Consider the following 21,687-nt stretch of genomic DNA (forward strand, 5'->3'; position numbering starts at 1 on the left):
TGTATCTGTCAGCTGTGCAGAGCTGAAATTTTTGCAGCTGAAAGCGGTCAGAGCGAGGCTGAAGAACCAAAGCAGGCACGTGGTAGCGCTCCACAGGTCCATCCCTACAGGTGGCGCTTACGTATGTGGCTATTTAACGCGCTGCCTTGATGAAAATGATTATTGTAGCCACTTTAATGCCACGCAAATGTGAGAAACTCAGTGCCAGGTGTTAAAAAAAGTGAAGCTGTTCCTTTTCCGTTTGTGGCCATAAAGCAGAGCAACGACAGCACAGTGACGCAAGACATTTTGAGATGGAAGGGAAAAAGCACAACTAAGAGAGGGGTGGAGGTAAGGAGGCGAAGCGCTTTGTTAGAGCTGGAACTGAATGCAGAAACGTCCTTTTCTCTTTCACTAAAGAGAGCTGAAGGACAAACACAGAGTTCTGAAAGTCTGTGGGCAGACTCCAGTCTGAATAACAAGCCTTTCAAACTGTTGTGCTCAGCGTGCATTTGAACGCCCCCTCACTCAGATACCTGTCTCCTGGGAAACTGTGCGACACGCGCGCACACACACATAAATGCAAGGCTGCCTGAAGCTGAGGGAGGTGGGTGAGAGGGAGCAGGTTCAGAAGTAATGAGTTCAAAACGCTCACATACACAGATACACGCACACGCTTCTGCCCCCTACACAGGCTGCAATGAAGCCTCGGCCAATAGAATGTTTCCATTTGTGTGCTGTTGTCCAATCAGAGCGCTACATGCTGACACACCCACAGGAAGGTGTGTATGGCAATGCAGTGTGTGTTTAAGGATGCCTGGTACCTCTCTGACTTGCCGTGTGTGTGTGTGTGTGTGTGTGTGTGTGTGTGTGTGTGTGTGTGTGTGTGTGTGTGTGTGTTATGCTGATGCCGGTCCTTAAGGGAAAGCAGAGAGGCGTCTGAACCCCTCTGACTGCTGCTCTCACCATGAAGCAGGGACACACACTCACTTCATGTCAGCAAAGATTTAATTACACGCTGACACGCAGGAATTCAAAACACACACACACCTTTACCAGCTCTTTAAAAGCACAGTCATGAACGGTCAGCGGTGGAAAATGTGTCTTCTGTGGTCGGCTCTGCAGCTCAGCGGAGGAAGCTGGACTTTTCCTCCATTTTATCACAACCAACAGCTTCATTACTGGGCTGCCAAAATGGAGCCGTGATTGAGTCCACTATTGACTAAAGGAGCAGCGTGCACACGCACACACACTAAGCAGGCACAGGAAAAAAGAACAACCAAAAGAGAAAAGAAGAAAAAAGAAAACAGAGCATGCCTGAAGATCCTTGCTGATTGACATACAACTGGAGATAGGGTGAAGGCAAAGTAGGACTTCAGCCCTTCAGCCATCTCTATCTTAACCTACAGTCTGAAAAACCAGAAAAGAACTCATATATACTGTCACCAGCCTGCTTGTTAACACAAATGTCTAATCAGCCAGTCACATGGCAGCAAATCAGTGCAAAGCAGAATGAGGAAGAAAGGTGAATTTTGTGATTTTTAATGTGGCATGGTTGTTGGCGGCAGACAAGTTGGTCTGAGTATCTCAGAAACTGCTGATCTACTGGGATCTACAGATGATGGTCTAAAAAAAGAGGAAATATTCTCTGGTTGACGTCAGAGATCAAAGGAGAACAGCCAAACCGCTTTGAGCCAATAGGAAAGAACAGTAACTCAAATAACTATTTGTTACAACCACAGTTTGCAGAAGAGCATCTCTGAATACACAACACATCAAACGCTGAAGCTGATTAACTACAACCGCAGAAAACCAACACCGGATGATGCTCCTGCAAGCCACGAACAGCAAACTGAGTCTATAGTTCATATAGTAAAGTTGGATAGTAGAAGATTGGCTGAGTCTCCATTTCTACTGCGACATTCAGATGGCTGGCAACCAAAGTGAGCTCTACATCCATCCATTCTCTGACAGTTCTTCTTCCATTTTTTCAAATTGAATGAAAGAAAATGGATCCACTTGAACTCCACAGAGCAATCGAACTGCACCAGCACAAGTATAGATGCTGTCAGCACCATCAGACTCTTGCATGGGCTACGCTGTAGGCTCTATGGATTCGTTGCAGAAGTATAAATCATGCATTACTCAGTGTCAAGGTGTGTGCAAGAGATTAAAAGCAACGAGATGGAAGTGGAGAATATAGGTGGGGAACACATAAAGGGGGAACCTTGGCAACTAACTAACCTGCCAGCATGTGATGGGCAGCAAGTGGATCATGAATTGCTTTTTTTTTTTTCAGTGGTGTTTCCAAATATGTGCAATCAAAAAGCAGCAGAATTAGAGGAAAAAAATGTACCAGTGTATAAAATCTCACTACTAGATGTCAGTAGATTGTAGATTGCAGTCAACTAAGTTTTGTTTTCTTACCCCTCTCATTTAAGTGCATGATCCTAAGGTGGCCACTGTAGGACAAACGTGGTTTAGTCAAAATATTACATTTAGATTGTATCGCATAATTACCACAGGTTGCCTTCGTGTTTCTATTACTGTTAGTGTAAAAAAAACAAAAACAAAACAAAACAGTATTTCAATAATATCAGCACTCAGCAGATTACCAGAAATTAGAAAAATTAAATATTTTGCAGTGTTTTTATTAAAAGCTCTGGCCACTGTTTATCTGTAGGGACTGTACTCACTCAGATCTGTCCTGGATTATTTTGCTATCTGGGTAGGCCATCAGCCCACTGTTTACCTCGGTTGTCAATATGCCAGGTAAAAAGCATTCATGTCTATTTACCACGGAGGAGGCTGTAAAACTATGGGAAAGGACTCCAATACTGAACTGGTATCGATGGTGGTGACAGAGGTACAGAGGTGAGTTGTTGAGGACATCCTGAATGTTTCTGTGAGTAAGTGCTGCTGTTAGTAAAACTTTCTTTAAAGTGGATGTTAGCAAAAAATACTCTATGTGAGCATGTAATCAAATCACTCGAGCCTAACCTGAACTGTGATGTCCCTTTTGGCCACCGTATTCATGATGGCGGGACAACATGGCAGCTTCCTCAAAGCAGTGCCTGTTGCTATGCTTTGTAAATGAATTAATTATAAGTTTCTAAAAATGAATCAATTTGTAGGAAAACATTAAACAGCTCCAGAACACGAGCGTCTGCAGCTTTAGTCAAATGAAAAACACTGTTTTCAAATCAGAGAGTCAGAGACATACAGTTCCATCTGTTTATTGATTGCCTATAAAATATTGAGTTACTAAAACAATTTCAAAGAAACACTGATAAACGTGGTTGCTGTCTGTAAAAAAAGAAAAAAAGAACAGTTCCTTACACATACAGTATAGGGTGACAGAATATATCAGGTTTCAGATTTCTCTCTAAAATGTATTCTTTTTGCATTTTTTACAAGATTAGACATGTGTACAAAGTATATTCTGATAGCTTTTTCTCCCCCCGACAGTGAAGGATCATTTACAAAACTTAGATGATTTTTCTATTTATTTTCAAAATAATCTTTTCTGTAACAGGACGATAACGATACTGAAGGAACAGCAGACGAAGAACCAGCCTCCAGTCCACCTCTCTCTCTCTCTCTCTCATTCTCTCTTTTGCTCGCTCTCTCCCATTCCTCTCTCTCTCTAGCAGCTAGCTCCCAGTGCCAGTCAGCAGTATTGCTTGAGAGGCGTGGACGATTGTTCAGAGAGGGGAAGCGGGGGGGGGGGGGGGGGGGGGGGGGACAGAAACATGCAAAAAAAAAAAAAGGGGGGGGGGGGGTGTGGGGGTGTGGAGGGGGATGCAAAAAATCAATCACAGCAAATAATCGAATACAAAGCCGAAATAAGACAAACAATGATAAACAGAACATGTACAAAGTCAGACCCTTAAAATGTATGACCAAAAAAATAAAAACAAAAAAAATTGAAGGCGAAATGGGAAATAAGTGTGTGTGTTGGACCCTGTATGAAGGCCTAAGGCTGGGCTTTGGATGGAGATTGGGGGGGCAAATAGAGATTGGAAGGCAATAAAACACACCTTTAAGGGTTACAAGGGTGTGTGTGTGTGTGTGTGTGTGTGTGTGTGTGTGTGTGTGTGTGTGTGTGTGTGTGTGTGTGTGTGTGTGTGTGTGTGTGTGTGGTGACAGCAAGAGATAAGAGCTTGATGCCTTATCAGTCTCCTTACCTCTGTCCTTCACACACACACGTACACACACAGAAAAAAAGTGCTTGAGCAGCTCCAGGGGTAAACAAACATTCATAACGGGCACTTTAATACGGAGCTTGTTCACTCTGCAAACACCGGTGCGACCTGTGTATCCACGATGCTCCCACACATCCAAACGCCAACGAGCCGAGACACTTTCGGCCTGCCTGTCATTTAAAAACGTTTATCTGAAATGCATCGAGTTTTAGTCTGAAATGAACCGACAGGAGCAGGTGGGGCTTTAGCAGATAAGATTTTAGCAATCTCAGAAAGTGGCACATGGACTCACTCTGTACCTGATTCGTTTTTTTTAAATACTAATAAACTAGCAGCACATTATCAAACTTTCTCTTTTACTCTGTGGCTATCACATCTGGATTATATATATATAAATGCATATGCAATTGTTACTGTGCTGGCACTGCTGCCACATTAACAACAGGGACATGTGGGGTTGTCCTCCAGAGTGACTTAAAAACATGATATATAGGGTATGATAAAAATTAGACAAATCTAGACATAAGAGCTCAACAAGAGTAGAAAATATTAAACCTATTGAATATCAACAAGACAATTTTTAAACTCTGCAGCAAAGCAGAGAGGGCAACATGTTTTAAACCTACATGTTTATACAGCATACAGCTACCATACACTGCATGTATACATACACTGATATACTGTATGCAGAAGATACGGTTATATCCAATACAAATTATACACAACAAAGTAAGTAAAGTCGGTTAAGAGCTCCGGGTCGGTTGGATAGGTTGCAAAACCAAAACATGATCATAAAGAAGGCGTTTTCCCAGCAGACTGGGAGCATATCTGATAATTCCTCCTGAAGGTGCAGGACTCGGGGGGGGGGGGGGGGGGGTGTAAAAGATTTGGCGAATCATCATAATCATCATCATCATAAGGCCTGGGAGAGTAAGGCCTCTCAAAATGCTCACAATCCTGAGCACGACATTCAACAGTCTCCCACTAAAAAAACGGTGAAACGAGGCACACAGAATTAAGAACAACAAAAAAACAACAACAAAAAAACAAGACGAATGTGTCGCTGCTTGTTTCTGACGGGGGAACGGTGGCGTGCAGAGGAGACGGTGACAGCAGCGGGAATTTTTTTGGGGGGGGGGGGGGGGGGGGGGGGGGGGGGTTAGTAAATACTTTAGGAAAACATACAACACTCTCCTCTGCAGCGGAGCTCATTCAAAGTGCACTCTTGTTAAAGATGATTGCTTGGAGGGCAAAATGTGATTAAAGAGGCTAAAACGATGAACATCCATAAAACAGCAGAAGCAAAAGAAAAAAATAAAATAAAATGCATCCAAGCGCAGGACATTTGGAGGTTGCAAACGCTGCAGACTGCGGAAGAGGAGTGTTAAAACTGAATTATGTTGATCTAACGAGTGCTGGCAGCTTCGTGGCGAATATCAGAGGCATGACCTTGATGCTTCTCAGACCGGCTGCAGCACTCACAACCTTAAATAAAAAAAACAAAACCAAAAGAAAAAAAACAAAGGAGGAGGAGGAGGGAAAAAAATCCACCCATTGAGAATCCTGCACTGCTGATACATTAGCTTATATCATGCAGTGCATTCACAGATCTCCTTTTTCATCAAGTGTTGTGGTTTATTTTTTTCTTGGTTACCCATTTTGTTTGTAAAGTAAAAAGAGAGGTGGCCTACATTTCCCAGGATGCTTTTATTTAAAAAAAATATCCAGACAGGCCTTTAAGGCACCACATCTCATGTCTGCGCCTCCTTTGGGGTCCACTTCTCCAAGCGTTGAAACAAAACGGGAAAACAACAAAATGCAGCACACTTCCACAGCAGCTGCTTTTGTTTTCTAGTGTTTGCGTGTTTTCGGGGGTGGATTTTTCGTCTCCCCCACCTCTTTAAAAACAAGGAGCTCAAAGATGAAAATGAGAAGTGCTTTTAATAGTACAAGATCCTTCCTCTCGCTTTAGCCTGAGTCTCTGGGGGAGCAGGAAGTTTTTAGAAGCACACGGGCAGTTTTGTCTGCCCAAGTTAGGATTGTCAAGGGGGATTGTGTGGGAGGAGGAGGGGTGTTTAAATTAAAGATGGATAGATTTTTAAGTGTTTGTTTTCTTTAAGTGCTCTCTGGTAAGGAGGAGTCTACCTCTCTCTTTCTGTGCATCTCCTTCTCTCTTTGTCTGTCGCTCCTGCTGTTCTGTAGATACATTTATATAACTGTAACATGACTGTAACATCACCACGGCAACATAATCACAACATCACACCAGCGGGTCCGTCTGTCCGTTTGCCGGAGCGTGTGTGGGTGGGCGGGGGGCAGGTTTGGGGGTGGACAGACTGACACAGGCCTGCATCTCCTGCATCTCCATTCACAGTTCATTAAAGCTTCTTGACTGTTTACCTCTTTAGAAAAAAGTACTCGGACATAAATCTATTAGATGAAAATAAAAACACTCATTATTGTCCTCTATATAACTGTGTCACATGGCGCCTGTATTTACATTGTGTTTGTGCACGTGTGAGCGTACGTGTGTCTCTTTAGACAGGGTGCATTTACTTGTAAAAGGAGACCGAAGTGTTCATGCTTTCCCGTGAACACAACAAGGAAAACAGAAGCGTGTTCATGACGTTGGTGTGTGCAAATGTTTCAAGAGACGCGTTTCTTCTAATACTGTCTACATAGTGTCTCCAGTTTCTGTAGTAGTAGCTGTTCATGACTGTCTTCTTCTTAATTTTTTGCTTTTTTTTGTTTTACTTAAAGTGTTTCAGAGCAGTTCTGTTCATGGAGTCTGTGAAAAGATCCACCGCCAGTGAAAATCAGTGATTTGACAGGTTGGGTACTGACTCCTTCCCAGTGAGGTCCAAAGTAAGCTGGGTCACAATTTGGTTTTATCAACTCGTAGTGAGTTTCTCTTTTCTTTTTAGCAGATGACTGGAACTCCATCGGTGTTGAAGATCATCCCCGTGGTGGGTTCATAGGTGCCGGCCAAGTAGTAGAGGTCCTCGCTGTCGGCGTAGCGGCGAGTGTGGGTCATCTGCTCGTACTCCTCCACGCTCACCACCAGGCACTTGTGGCTGACCGTCTGCACGTCGTTCTCGTCGCTGTGAGACGACTGGTAGAGGGCGCGCTGCGACAGACACAGGCGGCGTTTACTGCTTTTGTAGCCCACATTCATCAGACAAGTCAACACTAACACATAAATGGTAAATAACAACAAAGGCTAATCACCCTGACTGAAGAAAACGAGCCACTACTTCTACAGCTGCCATCTGCCGTGACGGTGAGTTATTATATAACTTGTCTTTTCTTTCTAGTGCCATTTTATTTTGCTCTAAAAAACGATTATTATTGATCTCTCAGTTACAGTGAGGTAGCAAAGAAAGTTAGTGTTAGCATGCTAGCTAAAATGGACTAGCTTTGGGATTACAGCTGATGTTAAACATTGTGTTCTGGCTAATAGAGATCAGCAGTGGCTCAAGACTAGCATGCAAAACATGTAGCAAGACCAAATAGTAGTGATTTTTTTTTTTTATAGAAAGTTATTTTATTACAAATAAGAAAGAACATTGTATGAAGTTTTCCTTTTCCAACCAACAGGATTATTTATGGTTGTATTCAGTTGTATTTTTCCTGGTTGTGAATCCATTTAAGTACACTTTGTCCATACTGGAATAAGCAGCAATAGAATATGAAGTCTGAAGTTCAGAGATAAAACTTTTCCTCACCTCCATAAAGTCTTTCCTCTGGATGGAAGAGTGCAGAGCTGCTGGTAAAGACTGACCGCATATCTGATCCCAGTTCTGCAGAGGAAGCAATCTTACACTTAGGACACAAAGCTGGAAGCTCCTCAAACACTTACACATTTTTATAAACCTCTATATAAAAAAAAAAAAAAAAGTGTAGTACATTAACGCTGTCTTTCTTTATAAACCTTTGATCAGTGTTGAGCACAAACTTCTACCTTCTTGTCTGTGAGTTTCTTGCCGGGGTTCGTCTCCTCTGGATGATAGAACCAGTTGACCCTGACCACCATGTTGCTGCCCCAGGACTCCCACATGCTCTGGATGCGACCGATGAAGGGCAGGTTGGGGCGGCCGGCGGACAGGAACACTGCACAGTCCCCGATGCGGATCATTTCTCTGCCACGCACAATGGCTTTGTAGAAGAGCTTCTTAGCCTTGCCCTTCATACCACGTCTCTGGAGGGGCCACAAAGGACACGTTGGTCACAGAGTGAAAAGAGCGATATCTACATTTCATTGATTTTTTTCCTACATGATAGAAAAAGATTTTTCTCCTCACCTGAGTGGGTTTCCCAAACCACTTCCAGAGCTGTCGTGCAGGAAGGAAAGCTGAAATTTTGGGCCTGTTCTCCACACTTGGAAGCCTCTGACGTTTAGCCAGCTCCTTAGTCGTGGGAAGGTGGACCCCCTCTCTCCTCTTTGGCCTCCCCGCTTTCCCCTCTCCTCCACTGGGCTTTGGTTTTGGAGGACGACCCCTTTGTCCGGAGCCTTTTCCGGTGGCTGGCTTAGCCGGTTTAGAGGGAGCAGGAGCAGCAGCTGTTGGAGAGGTTGAAGGGGAGGGAGACTGTGGTGGTGGAGACAGTTCTTCCTCCTCCATTTTCACCTCAACCTCTTTCTTCACCTCCTCTTCCTCCTCCTCTTCTTTTGCTTCTTCCTTAGGTTTATCTTGTTCTGGAGGCTTCTGGACTGAGGCTGGTGGAGGTGTAGGAGTCCTCTCTTCATCTGAGCTGCAGGAGGAGTCGTCAGTCGACGAAGATGATGATGATGAAGATGACGACGAGGAAGAAGACGAGGAAGAACCAGAGCAGGACGAAGACGATGAAGAGCAGCTTGAGGTGCATTTCTTCTTCTTCTTGATTTTCCCTTTCTCTCCTTCTTCCTCTGAGTCTGAGCTGCTGCTGCTCTGAGACTCCTCTTTCATCTTTCTTCCCTCCCTCTTCTCCACCTCCTTTTTCTCCTCCTTTTTACCTTTCTCCTCTCTTGTGTCCACCTCCTGTCCTCTACCTCCACGACTGTCTGCCTTCTCTTTAGCCATCATTGGAGCTTTGTAGGTTGAGTCCTTGTCTGGCACACCAGTCTCACTACCCGGAGCTCTCACTTTAGGCTTTAGTAGCTTTTGATTGGCTGTGGCTGTGCTAATGGGGGTGTGGTCTCGCCTAACTTCACGACCTTCCAGCAACATCAGAGCCTTCGTCTTCTTAGTTTTAGGGGAGGTGACTCCTTCGTGGTCGAGCTTCACGAGGGGCTCTGCGGAGAGAGACTTCCGCCTCACATCACCCTGCCCAGAACTACTCTTGGGCCTGGAGATGGAGCTCGGCCTGGACGACAGCTGGTCGGACGGCATCTTGATTTTAGTTCTGGAAGCCGAGGATGACGATATTGAAGATGATGATGAAGGTCTGGGAGTCAGAGAAGAGCTGGCTTTGCCTGCTGACAGCCTAGAAATGGGGCTGGGCATGAGTCCCGAGTTTAGGCTGGGTCTAGAGCTGCTGTGATGGTCTGAGGAGGGTTTGGTTTTAGGCGAGGAACTAGAAGTAGGTCTGGGTGTGGATGACGCAGCAGGCTTGGATGCAGTGGATGAAGCAGTTATACTGGGCCTAGACATTGGCCTGTTTGCAGTAGGACTGACATTGCTGTTATTCTCCCTCTCTTTGCGCTGGCTGTTGTACGAGCTGAGGTTTGGCTCGCTGTACAGATCCACAGTCAGGACCTTACCGTAGGTGGAGGGGTAGAGCGAGGGAGGGAGAGAACGAGCTGCTTTAGAAGCTGGAGGCTGCGCCGGACTGCTCTTCCTGGGCACTGGACTGGAAAGCGTAGGGCTGCTTGTTGGGGATGTAGCGGAGCTCTTTCGGCCTGGTTTTGTTTGGGTTCCCAGTGTTGGCCGGGATGCAGGGCGGGGTTTCTCCTGAGCTGGTTTCTGGACAGAGGAGGGTCGCTCCTGGGCGGGCTTGGCTGGAGCCTGGGGTCTTTCAACTGGCTGGGTGGAGGAAGGTGGAGGATCAGCTTTCTCCCGACCGTCTGAGTTCATGGAGCTCTCTGTGGGGAAAAGAGGAAAAACAATACAAATGTAATTTTATTTCCTGCTTTACTCCGCATTTGCTGACATTTCCATTGTGTGGCTTCGTGACTTTTGTGGTCTGCAGCTCGTCATGCTGAGCAGGGTAGACAGATCAGCAAGCAAACGTTTCTAAAATGAAAATATTACATCTAAGAACTGCTTACCCAGTCAAAACGTGGCAGCGTCAGCAAATCGGACAAGCGGCGTGCTTTCTATTACAGTTAAAGCTACAGGCTGCGAGCTTCACAGAACAGCACAGCAGCAGTTTGAGTAAATTCATTAAACTGACATCAGAGATGACACACATGGTCAAACTGGAGATGTCTGACACTTCTGAACCTCAAGCTATTTTTGCTGGTTCTGTTGTTTTAAAAACGTGACTCATCGAAAGTGGTCTCTCTCATGAATGCAGAAAGAAACCACACAGAAGTGTTTCTGTTATTATCTCTGATAAACAAAAAGTCTCAAGCATGTAAAAATGTACGCAGAGACATTCAGCTTTGGGAATAAAAGTTTTCTATCAGATTAAAGCAGAAAGTTGAGGAGTTCGTGACAATGTGATGGTATTAGTATTTTGTTTGGCTCACCTTGTTTGGGTTTTGGTTTGCGACCAGGTTTTCCCTTGATCTTGGGTGTGGTCTCCTCTGGCTTTGCTCCCGCCTCTTTACCCTCTTTGCTGCATTTGCGGACCCTCCTCCTGGAACAGCTGGCCACGAGCAGAGCCGGGGATGGTTCGGCACCTTTACAGAAGACGACAAGGGTTTAAAGTTTGCGCTTTTCACACTTTTAATAATGAATGCAGGAGATTTCAGGGGGCTGGGGCTCATGTTGGTTGTCTGCAATGTGCAAACTGGGCTAAGATGTTTAGGATACTGTTATGTATGAGCATACACTCTACTGTCTTCATCCCCTCTGGAAGTGTTGGAAGCACCTTGCTTATTACAAGTTCCCAAAGAGAAACACGGGGATTAGGACTCAGTGATCATTAAATATGTTCAGTTTTTTAGGGAGCAATGTGCTTCATGGTCCCCGTTTTTCTCACTGCTTTTGACGCCTGAATCTGGCTTCACACACGGCAGTTTAAAAAGGCCAGCGTAGCGTATAAGAGCATTTTATGGGAGAAAAACAGACAAAATTCAAATGTAAAAGTGCAAAGAGAGCCAGAGAGAGCGTGCAGACTCCCCCTTCTCCTTCTCCAAGACTAATCTGAGTGTCTCTGGTGCTAAACCTTTCACACTGTGTTGTGTGCATATTTCATGCTCACAGTGGATCTTGTAGTCTGGCGGCAGCAGTCTGATGTGTGAGAGAGGGATGCGGCCCGTGTCGCCATCGTCAAACTCCACCGTGATGAGATCGTCATTCTCATCGATGTCTGAACTTCCTGTTTGGAAGAAACGAAAATGCGCAGGTCAGCAGGAACGATTGTATCTGGTTAGATTCGATTAAAAGGGCTGATGTAGCATGTTTCGATCTGAAGTCAAGAACAGAATCCAGACCAGTTACGTTTCCTTTACAATCTCCAAGACAGTAACATCCCTACAATGAAAGTGCAGCTCTGCTAAGATTGTTTGCATTTGTTTGTGCTGCTGGCAACAATGTAACTTGCTTATGAATCCTATCATTGAAGTGGTGGCTGTTTGTGCTCTTGTCGCACCGTTGACAACAGTGCCGGGGTAAAGACAGCGGTACTGCTGGCTCCAGTAGGCAGCGATGCGGGTGCCCTCAGGGAGATAGCGCACGGATGGAGGCTTCACATCAATGATCTGTACACACAGAAGTAGGAACTCTTATAATGCAAGCTAAAGCATCAAACTATTTCATATATACTTTATTTTTGCTACTCTTTACACGTCACATATTTCACATAGATACTCACAGCCTCCTGGAGTAGTTGTTCCAAGCAGTAGATGTGCGGTCGGTTTCCTCGCTCCCCCTCCACCACCACACTGTATCTGTGGGAAAAGGGGAGTTGGTCAAAAGCTTGGGGTCATCGAGCAAGGGTCATCGCTTTTAACAACACTGTCAGACAGTCTCCTGAGCCACAGCAGCGTTCTTGGAAGTGTGAGTGGTCTCTTTGTCAGAACCAGAGCTTAGGCCATATCTTGATAGAGCTTGAAGTGTAGCAGATAGAGGAACCCACTCTCTTTACTATTGTTTTCACTTTGTTTGAGTGTCATTGTGGCAAAATGTGGTTTTGGTGGTACTTACTTGTAGCAAGAACAACCACAGGGTCAAAAATATCTGTCTAACATAACCATAAGGGATCCAAATTAACACAGATGTGAAATTTCATGTCGACAGTGGGAGTGGGTCAAAAACTCATCAGTGAAATGTCATGTTTAATGTTTTCATTTTTCCATGTTTGTGTGAATGCATGTGTGTGGTTAAAGCAGGGGCTGTCAAACATAAGGCCCGAGGGCAAAAATTGGCCTGGTAAGATCCCAATTCGGGCCACTGGATGGCTTTGGAAAATGTGACGGACAGCATGAACTTTTAGGCTTTTCTTGTGTTTACAACTTCTACTGAGAAAGCTCGCTTCAAACTTATATGCTAAGCTAAGAAGCTGCTCAAACGCCTCACATGTTTTTCAAGTCTGCTAATGTGTACTCACATGTCAGGGGAGTGTACAGTGTTCACATGTCCTGCGTACAGTAGCTGGTCGTCCATCGGGATCAATACTCTGAGTCCGTCCACCAGAGAGTCCTTATCCAGCACACACTGCACTGGAGCTGAACACAACACCACCCCAAACAGTAATAAATATACATGCTATCATTTTAGCATGTGTGACAATCTGAGGTTCGAGTCTGCGGGCACTGACCGGGAGTCGAGGCACTCTCTGACACGCTGCTGCTTCGTGCTGGGAGGAGTTCGTCCTCGCTGAAGCTGCTGTCTTGGTTGTGTTCGAAGTCTTCGTCTGCCGCCATGCTCTCCATCAGCCGGCTCACCGCACCCCTGGAAGGCTGCAACACAAACAAGCAGATTTGATTATATTCCCAAAAAAACGTGATGATGTTATTTTCCTTACAATCAAATTATTCTGGAACAAGAGTGATTCCCCCCGCGACACAGTGGCTTTTCTACTTAATGTTGACTTGTGGCACCTTCACCAAATCACCAGGCTGACACTCCACAAATGAACTTTTCACACACAAACAGTAGCATATTACAACGCTTATGCTGTCGAATAAACGATCTCCACCAGCACAAAGAGCCCTGCACACACTTCTGCTTCCTTTTCCAAAACAAATTCAAGTTTTGTCTGGCGGCAGATGGTGAGAAATACAACACTTTGGCAGAAATCACACAATTAGGTTTACTTTTTCCCCTCAGTAACAAAACAAAAGTGTTAAATCCAACATAAGCTATTAGTTTGTTTCTGAAGACCTTTTGATACTGTGTACACACACACACACACACACACACACACACACACACACACACACACACACACACACACACACACACGCAAGCTTCAAAGTACCTTTTGCACTATTAGGTCCAATATTTTTAAAGATTTGGCTTTGTCCTCGTCAGCATAATTAAGTTTGCATCTTTGCAGCAAATTTATCATCATACTGACCTCTCTGGCTTTGGTCTTGGGTTTTGGTTGACTCTTACGTGCCAGGCTGAGGCTCAGCGGTGCAGGGCTGTCTGTGACTGGACTGCACAGAGTGGACGGGCTCACAGGCAGAGGAGAGTCCTTCACCTTCTTTTTCTGTTTTTACAACACAGTTAAAAACATGCATATGAATAAATTATGTCACCGAGGCATCCAAGCCGCCTGCAGTTGTCCTTTCTTGTCAGCAACACGCCGCAGACAGCAGGGGAGTGCTGCACTGACTGAAGTAAAGGAAACCCTGCTGGCGCTCTGACATACACTCCTAAACACACACACTAGCAAACATTTCAATAGAAAAAAGGATGCGAGGGAGCAGGAGTCGGGAATGTTGGGAATGTTGCATGCGAAAAGATGCTGGGAAAGATACATCATGTGACGGAAGCTGCGCTGGAACAGTGGGACAATTTTTGCACCTACATGTCTACCTGACTTGGACATTTGAGCTTAATACAACATATGTTAAAACCTCACTTGTTTTGTTTTGTTGTGGTTTTTTTTGTTGTTGTTTTTATTTATTTATTTAATTATTTTGTTTGTTTGCTTCTTGCTTTTGGTTGCTGCATCTTTGTATTTGCTGTTATAAAATTCAAAATCTAAAAAATACTTGAATTATAAAAAAAAAAAAAAAAGATGCGAGGGAGCAGGAGTCTGAACGAGGGGGTGAAAAGATGTGGAGTGAGAGGAGAGGGGGGAAAAGGTGTGATTTTGCGGTTCAGTCTGAGCCGGTAACAGCTCAGTGACTTCTTGACATACTTTCACCACGTCTTTCCCGTCTCTGCTGGGCTGAGTGGGCTTCGGTCTGGAGACGGCCTTCGGTGTGAGCGGTGGGGCCGAGCTGGTGGAGGAGGACGAGGAGCTCTGACTGGTGGAAGGGGTGGAGGCTGACACAGACATCTGATTTGCTGAAACCGTGGCATCGTGGAGAAAAATCCTCTCGCTGCGTCGGCGGTTCCAGCCCTCATCCTCGCTGAAACCTCCGAACCCAGAGCTGCTGGCGAGGTCGAAACTAAATCTCCGGGGTGAGCGAGGCGTAGGGCGTGATTTGGGCAGAGGTTTGCGTTTGGCTGGCAGGGCCTCGTCTCGCTTGGTGGGGCTACTCTGGTCAACGCGGCGGGTCGCTGGTGGCAAAAGGGGGAGCTCGGGGGCGGAGCGTTTTCCGTGCAGCAGAGAAGGGAACTTCCTTAACCGCACGTCCGAGCCAGAGTCTGACCACTCGCACTCTGTTGAACCTGTAGGAGGTGAGGAGAGGGTCATATGTTGGTAAAAACTTTTCCTATGTATCTCTCACACATGCATAAAACTAGACTCCTCCCATAAACATCCAGTCATTAACGAACTGAAGTGGTAGATTGCCTGAAATCAATAACTGTGAATAGGAGTATTGATCAGTTTGAAACTAATACATAATTCAAGGGTGAATCGTTACACACACCCTTCCTGTGACAATTAGAAATGAATTAAAATTTAACCTTCAATCAATAAGAAAATCCTGAACGAATGCTCAGGTGGTGAATCTGCTCAACCACAAAAACAACACAATAGAGTTCAAGGCCATCAGGGGAATGTGTGAAATCAGTTTAAGCAGAGTGAACCGGGTCTGTCTGCATTAAAACAAGAGGAGAGGGAAGGCACATCAGTTCACAGCTCATTTGTGTGTAAGATCTTTTACCCAGAGTGCTTTGCCTGCTGCAGTGTTTGCTGTCGTGGTGGAGGCTCAAAGAGGCCGAGCTGACAGGGAGCGCACTCGCCGCAAACCTGGCCAGCAGACCCAGCCCGCTCTCCTCACAACCGGGGTCGTCGTCTGAATCCGACTCTTCCTCCTCCTCGTCCTCTGAGGTTTCTGCATCAGAGAAAAGATTTCCAGCTCAGAGACAAATGTGTTCATGGCAGGAGGTCTGGACCAAAGGTCAGATCGCTTCCTACTGTTGCAGAGAGAGTGCACCACAGAGAGGGCTAATTAACAAAAGAAATAACACCGCTATTGCAGCAGCCCGGATCTTTAACTACGTGTCTACACAAGTACACATAAACACACGTTAACGTGTAGGCAGGAGAGAAACAACAGTGGAGAGAGGAGATCCACTGTCTGAACCGCCGCAGCCCGCCTTTATGTAAAGCTGCACGAAAAAAGCGACAGCAAGAAAAATCAACCATAAACATGCATCTGAGGCACACACACACCCACCACAGCTGATTTCAGAGGACGTTATCTTGACTTACACTGGAAATTTCATATAACCTTAGCTGTAGCTTGCCTGAACCTAATCCCAACCTAAACCTATCCTGAAAACATCACTTTACCTTCAAATGTATTCATTGCATCATGAGGTCCCATTAAGTAGTTATGTCCCCATAATGTAAGTGGTGAAACAGATTAAGGTCCCCACAAAGTCGGTAAGACCCGCATGAGCTGACTGGGATATTATTTATTATTGGAAAAATAAAAACACTCAAAAACATCATGGAAATAAAATAAAAGCTGCTCCTCCTCCACTGACAAGCCAGAAGAGCACACAAAGAGACACACACACTCAGAGTGTAGCATAGTAGCTGTTAGCTGCATGTAGCTGGCAGTTAGCAGTTCATGAACAGAGGGGGTTAGTGTTAACATGGAAGGTGGATACACAGTACATTTAAGAGCTGTAAAATTATTAAAAAGGCTATAACTTTGGGATTTAAGTGATACTAAAGCACAGAACTATAAAAAAAAATGTTAGCGAAAGGAAACTCATCACTAGGCTGAAAATCAAGTGGTTCTGGATTTTTGTGTTCAAAGCCTCAGTTCTAAGAAGAATCAGAGGTGACTGTGGTGTCAGGTTGCCCTGGAGCATACCTGCCGGTCACTGCAGGGTTTTTAGGCTTTAACCCCAATTAATTGTACAGTTTACTTTCACTGCAGCTCGAGACAAGAACGAAAACATTTAAAGACTTGTTTCGAGGCTCTAACAGTTACTTTTAGGAACCAAATCTGGTGCACATGTTGTACTGTGAATCCACTGTGCGTTAACAGTAGCAGACAGACGTTAGGACAAGCAGGCACTGAGAGGACAGCCCTGTGAGGCCCCTTATGTGGTTTAATTATCCATGGTTACATCCTCTGTTCCCAACCAACACCAAATGTGTCTCTTTAAACTTTTACAAGCCATCAGTAGACATTAACTTGGTAGGTGGGGGTAACCATGGCTACTGCAAGAGCTCCAAATTGTGTGAACAATAAAAAAAAAAAATAAATAAAAAATAAAAACCCTCCCCCCCCAAAAAAGTTAATATTCTCTGTAGGCATTTCAATTTCAGCATAGTCCATGTTAGTCAATAATAAAATTGAGGGAGGGGCACATCCTACTTACAGAGCAGGTGACAGGGGTGTGGCCTCAGACAGGGTGGGGCGGAGCAGCGCAGCGGCGAGAGCCTAGCCGTAACGTAGCCTGGCCTTAGCCCAGTCTAGCTTAAGCAAAGCTTTAGCCACAGCGCAGAATGGCCATGGCGCGGTAGTGTAGGCTCAAGGCTGCGCTAGTCCTCGCCAAGCTTCTGTAATGTCGCAGTAGCAGCAGCACAAGCACATGGAACAGGCTGAGACACTTAAAAGCATCATGAGTAGGGCAGGAAGGGATGGGGGTGGGGGTCAAAGGTGAGAGGACAGAGCAAGGTGTCGAAGACAGCAACGTAAAGGGAAAAGGGTTATTTGAAGGTTTAGTAGACACACAGGAGGAGCTCTATTGTCCAAATATCCCAAAATCACTCTTGGGTCATTTTCCCCCCAAAAACGTCAAACACCAGGCCACATGCTCAAGAAGCGTTGGTCTAAAAACAAAAGTGAAGCACGACGACTAACACTAGCATTACACATCTATTTTATGACCGTTTAAAAGCGCATCAAGGAAATTATCTGTCCAAACAGACTGGGCTCTGTGTGCTCTGAAATCATCTTCTAGCTTTCCAAGTGTGAACCCTTAAGCAGAACAGCCATTTTCCAGCTATCCACAGGGATATTTGACGAACAGAGCACTTCAAAGGATGTGTGAGGTGCACTTGGGCAGCTGGACGTACTGACAGAGACGGACAGACAGATGAAGCAGACACAAGGACCACGGCGCTTTGCATTCTGTAGCAATCAAATCAACACCTTTAATAAAGCTTATAGATGTCAAACTGCAATACAATTTTATGAGGGGGCGAAAAATTCACAATTCACAAAATGTTCAATGTACAAATGCTACAAAACAGTTTGCAATCCAGGCATTAAAAAACACCGTAGAAATAAGTAAACATTTGTTTTAAAAAAATATGGCAACTCTGCAGAGAGGCCAGCAGCGAGAGAGGTAGAGATCGTCAAGCAAAAGCAGTCTTAAAAAACCCCCCAAAAAAAGCTGCCTTAGTGAAGACCAAACTAAGACACAAGCTCTAAGACACAGTGATGTCTGACTCGACAGCAAGCGGCGAATAGCTCTAAGATTTGGTCAGTAACCTTGGTCGAAGGAGTCGTCAGAGGAGCTGAGGCCCGCTTCCTCCAGCAGTAGGGATAAGTGCTTGTGTTTCTTCTTCTGAGATTTCTCACTGGATAGCAGGGATGTCGGCGATGAAGTGGACCGCCTCTTCCTGGGCAGGCTGCCGTGGGAGCGCGTCCCTGAGAGAGGGGGCCAGCCCCCTCGAGCAGAAGTGTGCTCCTCTGAATCGGAGTCTGGTGTGGAGAGAGTGCAGTTAATCATTCATGAGGTCATGAGGATGGAAACAAAGACTCAGACACAAAGAGAGTTTCCGCTTGGTTTCAATATCACAGCCTCACAGAGATTAATGTTTTATTTTCTAAACGAATGCAGCAAAGCCCAGCATATCTGGAACTAGTCAGCCGCAGATAATCTAACTTTCCACACCATCTAACCAACGAGCATGTGTCAAGAAAATGGGGAAAAATGCAAGAAAGCAAATCATTGCCAGACAAAAAAAGACAAGATTAGTGAGTGATCAAGCAGGTCACCCAGAAACTGATCCACATGTGCACCTTTAAATTGCTCTCAGTGGTTCTGATGCACTTTATCTGTGGACGTCTTGCACATGCAAATCTAATTCCCACCACTTCAGACCCAACTCCCATCTCTACAGCACTTTTCTGTGTGCTGAAGCCAGTGACTGACAAATGTAAAATGACGTAAGTGGCATAAAACATGAGTATGTGCTGCACTTTTAATTTTCCAAGTCTAACCATGAATTATATAAAAAGTGACACTGTATCAGCATTAGCTAAAAGTAGGTCACTCTAGAACTCGGGCTGTGTTGACAGTTGGGGAAAAGACACATGAAGCTACTTTTTGTCTCCAGGTACTCACTGTTAGAGCAGCTGCTGAGCTCTGATCTCATGGGAGAGAACAAAGCTGTCTTCTTCTGACCTTTCACTTTCCGGGCAGCGTCTGAAGCAGAAGCCTTGGAAGCCATCTTGTGTTTTCCTGCTTTGACCGAGGAGTGGATTCCTCTCTCCTTGAGTCGACTTTCCACAGACTTGCTCTTCGACTTCTCCGATTTCGTGTTGGAGGTGAATTTGCGTGATGCGCCGAGAGAGCCGAGCTGCGAGAGAGAGAGCGCTCTGTCGAGGTCTGACGCCAGCTGCTCCTGCTCACATAGGAGGCCACGCTTTGCCTTTAGCACCTAAGACCATCACCATAGACTCATCATTAATTATACGAGACCAGTCACATTACCCTACTGCCAAAAAAAATGGACTTCCAGGTAGCCTACCTCCAGCGGATGACTAGTAGATGGCTCCGTGTCATTCCAGCTCTTCTTCCTTTTCTTCTTTTTCACTTTCAAGCCTCCACTTCCTGCCTCTGTCTCCTCTTCTTCTCTGGACACCCGGAACTTCTTCCTTTGTCCTTCCCCTGCTTCAGAATCCTCCGAGTATTGCACCGCCCTACCCACCCTGGGACAGAAATATCCACCTTTGCTGAATTTGCATATAGAAAAGCATGTGTAAAGGAGAACAAACGGCAAAAGTCAGCAGCAGATTACATTTGTGGGTTCACTCACTTTCCAGGCCTGCTGTCCAGTTTGGTAGGTGTGGCCAAGTGTTTCCTCTTTCTAGGTCGCCCTCTACCCCGTCTGGTTAGACTGCGCCTCTCATCTTCCTGCAGCTGGCGCTCACTGACACAACAAAACAATTTTAAGTGTGTGATAGTCCAGGAGCGGAAACATGGGAGCATTTTTCGCACTTTTGTTTGATTATTTCGCGTAGTAGTGACTCTTACAGCAAGTGTGCAAGCAGTGTTAAAAAAAACTTACCGCTTGTCTCTGCGTCGCTGGAGCTTGCTGAGCTCTCTCTGCTTCTCTTTATACGTCTTCTGCAGCTCAGCCAAGCGGACACGGAGTTCCACTTCCATTGTGTCCAACACATCCAGAGGCAGTTTACTGTACAGCTGCAAAGAGAGGCAACGAGGTGAGAAACATTTCCTAAACCGGCTCATTTTCAATTGTGGGCCACACGTTTCTTGATCTTACCGGCTCCTCTTTCCTCTGCCGCCAGCTGTACTTCTTGTTGGGGTCAAGCGTTCTGGGCAGATCGATGTGGGATTGTTTCTCTATGGCCTCCAGAAGGATTTGTTTGCTTGCTTCAAGAAGACAGTCTAGACCCTCTAATGTCACATCTGGATGGGATGCAGAAAAAACTAAAATTAGAGGAGTTCATAAATATAAATAGCTGTTTATTACATCTGTTAGAAACTGCTTACCTTGCTCCTTATGGCTGTTTTCTAACTCTTGCTGAGCCATTTGGCTAAGCAGGGCCATCCCCTCCAGCGCCACCATCTCCATAGGTCCTGCAGTGCTGCAGCTTTCAATCTGTGGTATGAGTGTTGGGGCAGGTGGGGTGATGGATAGAGGATGGACCATCTCACTAGCTGTCAGCAAGGCGAGCATCCCTGCCATGGGATCTTCTGAACTGATGAGAAGTGGAAGTGGAGAGGTAGGGGCAGGAAGTGGATAGAGAGGAGGATCAACAAGACTTTCTTTTGGACTCGGAGCATCCAAGATGACTGGACTGTCTGGCTGTTCCTGTTCACATGAAGCGCTGGTGGTTTGATCTAGTGATGCACATGTCTGAGACAGTTCCTGTCTGTCTGAATCTGTGCTGATGCACTCTGCATAATGTGTTTGATCTGGATCCTTTATGACCTTGGATTTAGGTTCAGCTTCTGTGAGTGTAGGAGGCTCAGAATATGCTGTCAGACATGAGTAAGCTGAAACTTCTATTTTGATTTGACCTTCTTCCTTCTCTTCCTCCCTGACTTCCAGCCCTCTGGCTCGTTGTGGTGGAGGACTAGGGACATGCAGAGGTAACGGTTGAGGCTGTGGCTTTGGGGGTTCCCTGTCTTCTTCATTGTCCTGGGTGACTTCGGCAGGACTACAGCTTTGCCGAAGAGGTCCGAGTGGCTCTGGTGTTATGTCAAGCTTTCCCTGCTCCACATCAGGTTCCTGTTTGAGGAAAGATCCCGACTTTGACTGCTCTAGCTTTTGAGGCATGATATCTGTGTCCAAAAGCCTTGAATGGAGATGGGCTGAGGGCAAAGGGGCAGCTAAAGCAGGAGAGCAGACACGACGGGGTGGGACAGCTTCTGCATTTTCCCCTGTGGGTGTTGGGATGTGATAAGGAGGAAAAGGTGAGCCAAATGGGGCTGTGATGGACTGGTAAGGATAACCTGGAGGGAGATCTGTCACAAAGGCAAACAAAAATATAAATTAGAACAGCTAATTTGTCTGATATCAGGAGGTAGGTCTGATTAATTCATTGCTTAAGACACTTTATGTTTGGACTACC

The 21,687-nt window shown here is 45.5% G+C and overlaps 1 protein-coding gene across 1 annotated transcript in view; it reads right to left on the reverse strand.

The window, feature by feature from the left end:
* Positions 1-6,772: 6,772 nt before the first annotated feature.
* tnrc18 (trinucleotide repeat containing 18) overlaps positions 6,773-21,687 on the reverse strand; it is a 44,728-nt gene continuing 29,813 nt past the window's right edge. Inside the window, exons 11-30 of the mRNA XM_087839644.1 lie at positions 20,603-21,580; positions 20,373-20,518; positions 20,157-20,290; positions 19,905-20,018; positions 19,617-19,797; positions 19,211-19,526; positions 18,352-18,564; positions 15,556-15,726; positions 14,640-15,115; positions 13,848-13,982; positions 13,086-13,227; positions 12,876-12,993; positions 12,141-12,216; positions 11,919-12,027; positions 11,529-11,645; positions 10,852-11,004; positions 8,486-10,242; positions 8,146-8,382; positions 7,910-7,984; positions 6,773-7,311 (exon numbers count right to left, since the gene is read on the reverse strand). Of these exons, the coding sequence (XP_087695770.1) occupies positions 7,105-7,311; positions 7,910-7,984; positions 8,146-8,382; positions 8,486-10,242; positions 10,852-11,004; positions 11,529-11,645; positions 11,919-12,027; positions 12,141-12,216; positions 12,876-12,993; positions 13,086-13,227; positions 13,848-13,982; positions 14,640-15,115; positions 15,556-15,726; positions 18,352-18,564; positions 19,211-19,526; positions 19,617-19,797; positions 19,905-20,018; positions 20,157-20,290; positions 20,373-20,518; positions 20,603-21,580 (5,855 nt within the window). The 3' untranslated portion in view covers positions 6,773-7,104. The remainder of the gene's footprint in view (positions 7,312-7,909; positions 7,985-8,145; positions 8,383-8,485; positions 10,243-10,851; positions 11,005-11,528; positions 11,646-11,918; positions 12,028-12,140; positions 12,217-12,875; positions 12,994-13,085; positions 13,228-13,847; positions 13,983-14,639; positions 15,116-15,555; positions 15,727-18,351; positions 18,565-19,210; positions 19,527-19,616; positions 19,798-19,904; positions 20,019-20,156; positions 20,291-20,372; positions 20,519-20,602; positions 21,581-21,687) is intronic.

This window comes from Neolamprologus brichardi, chromosome 4, assembly GCF_056152115.1.
Source record: "Neolamprologus brichardi isolate AB-2024 chromosome 4, ASM5615211v1, whole genome shotgun sequence".
Lineage (NCBI taxonomy): Eukaryota > Metazoa > Chordata > Actinopteri > Cichliformes > Cichlidae > Neolamprologus > Neolamprologus brichardi.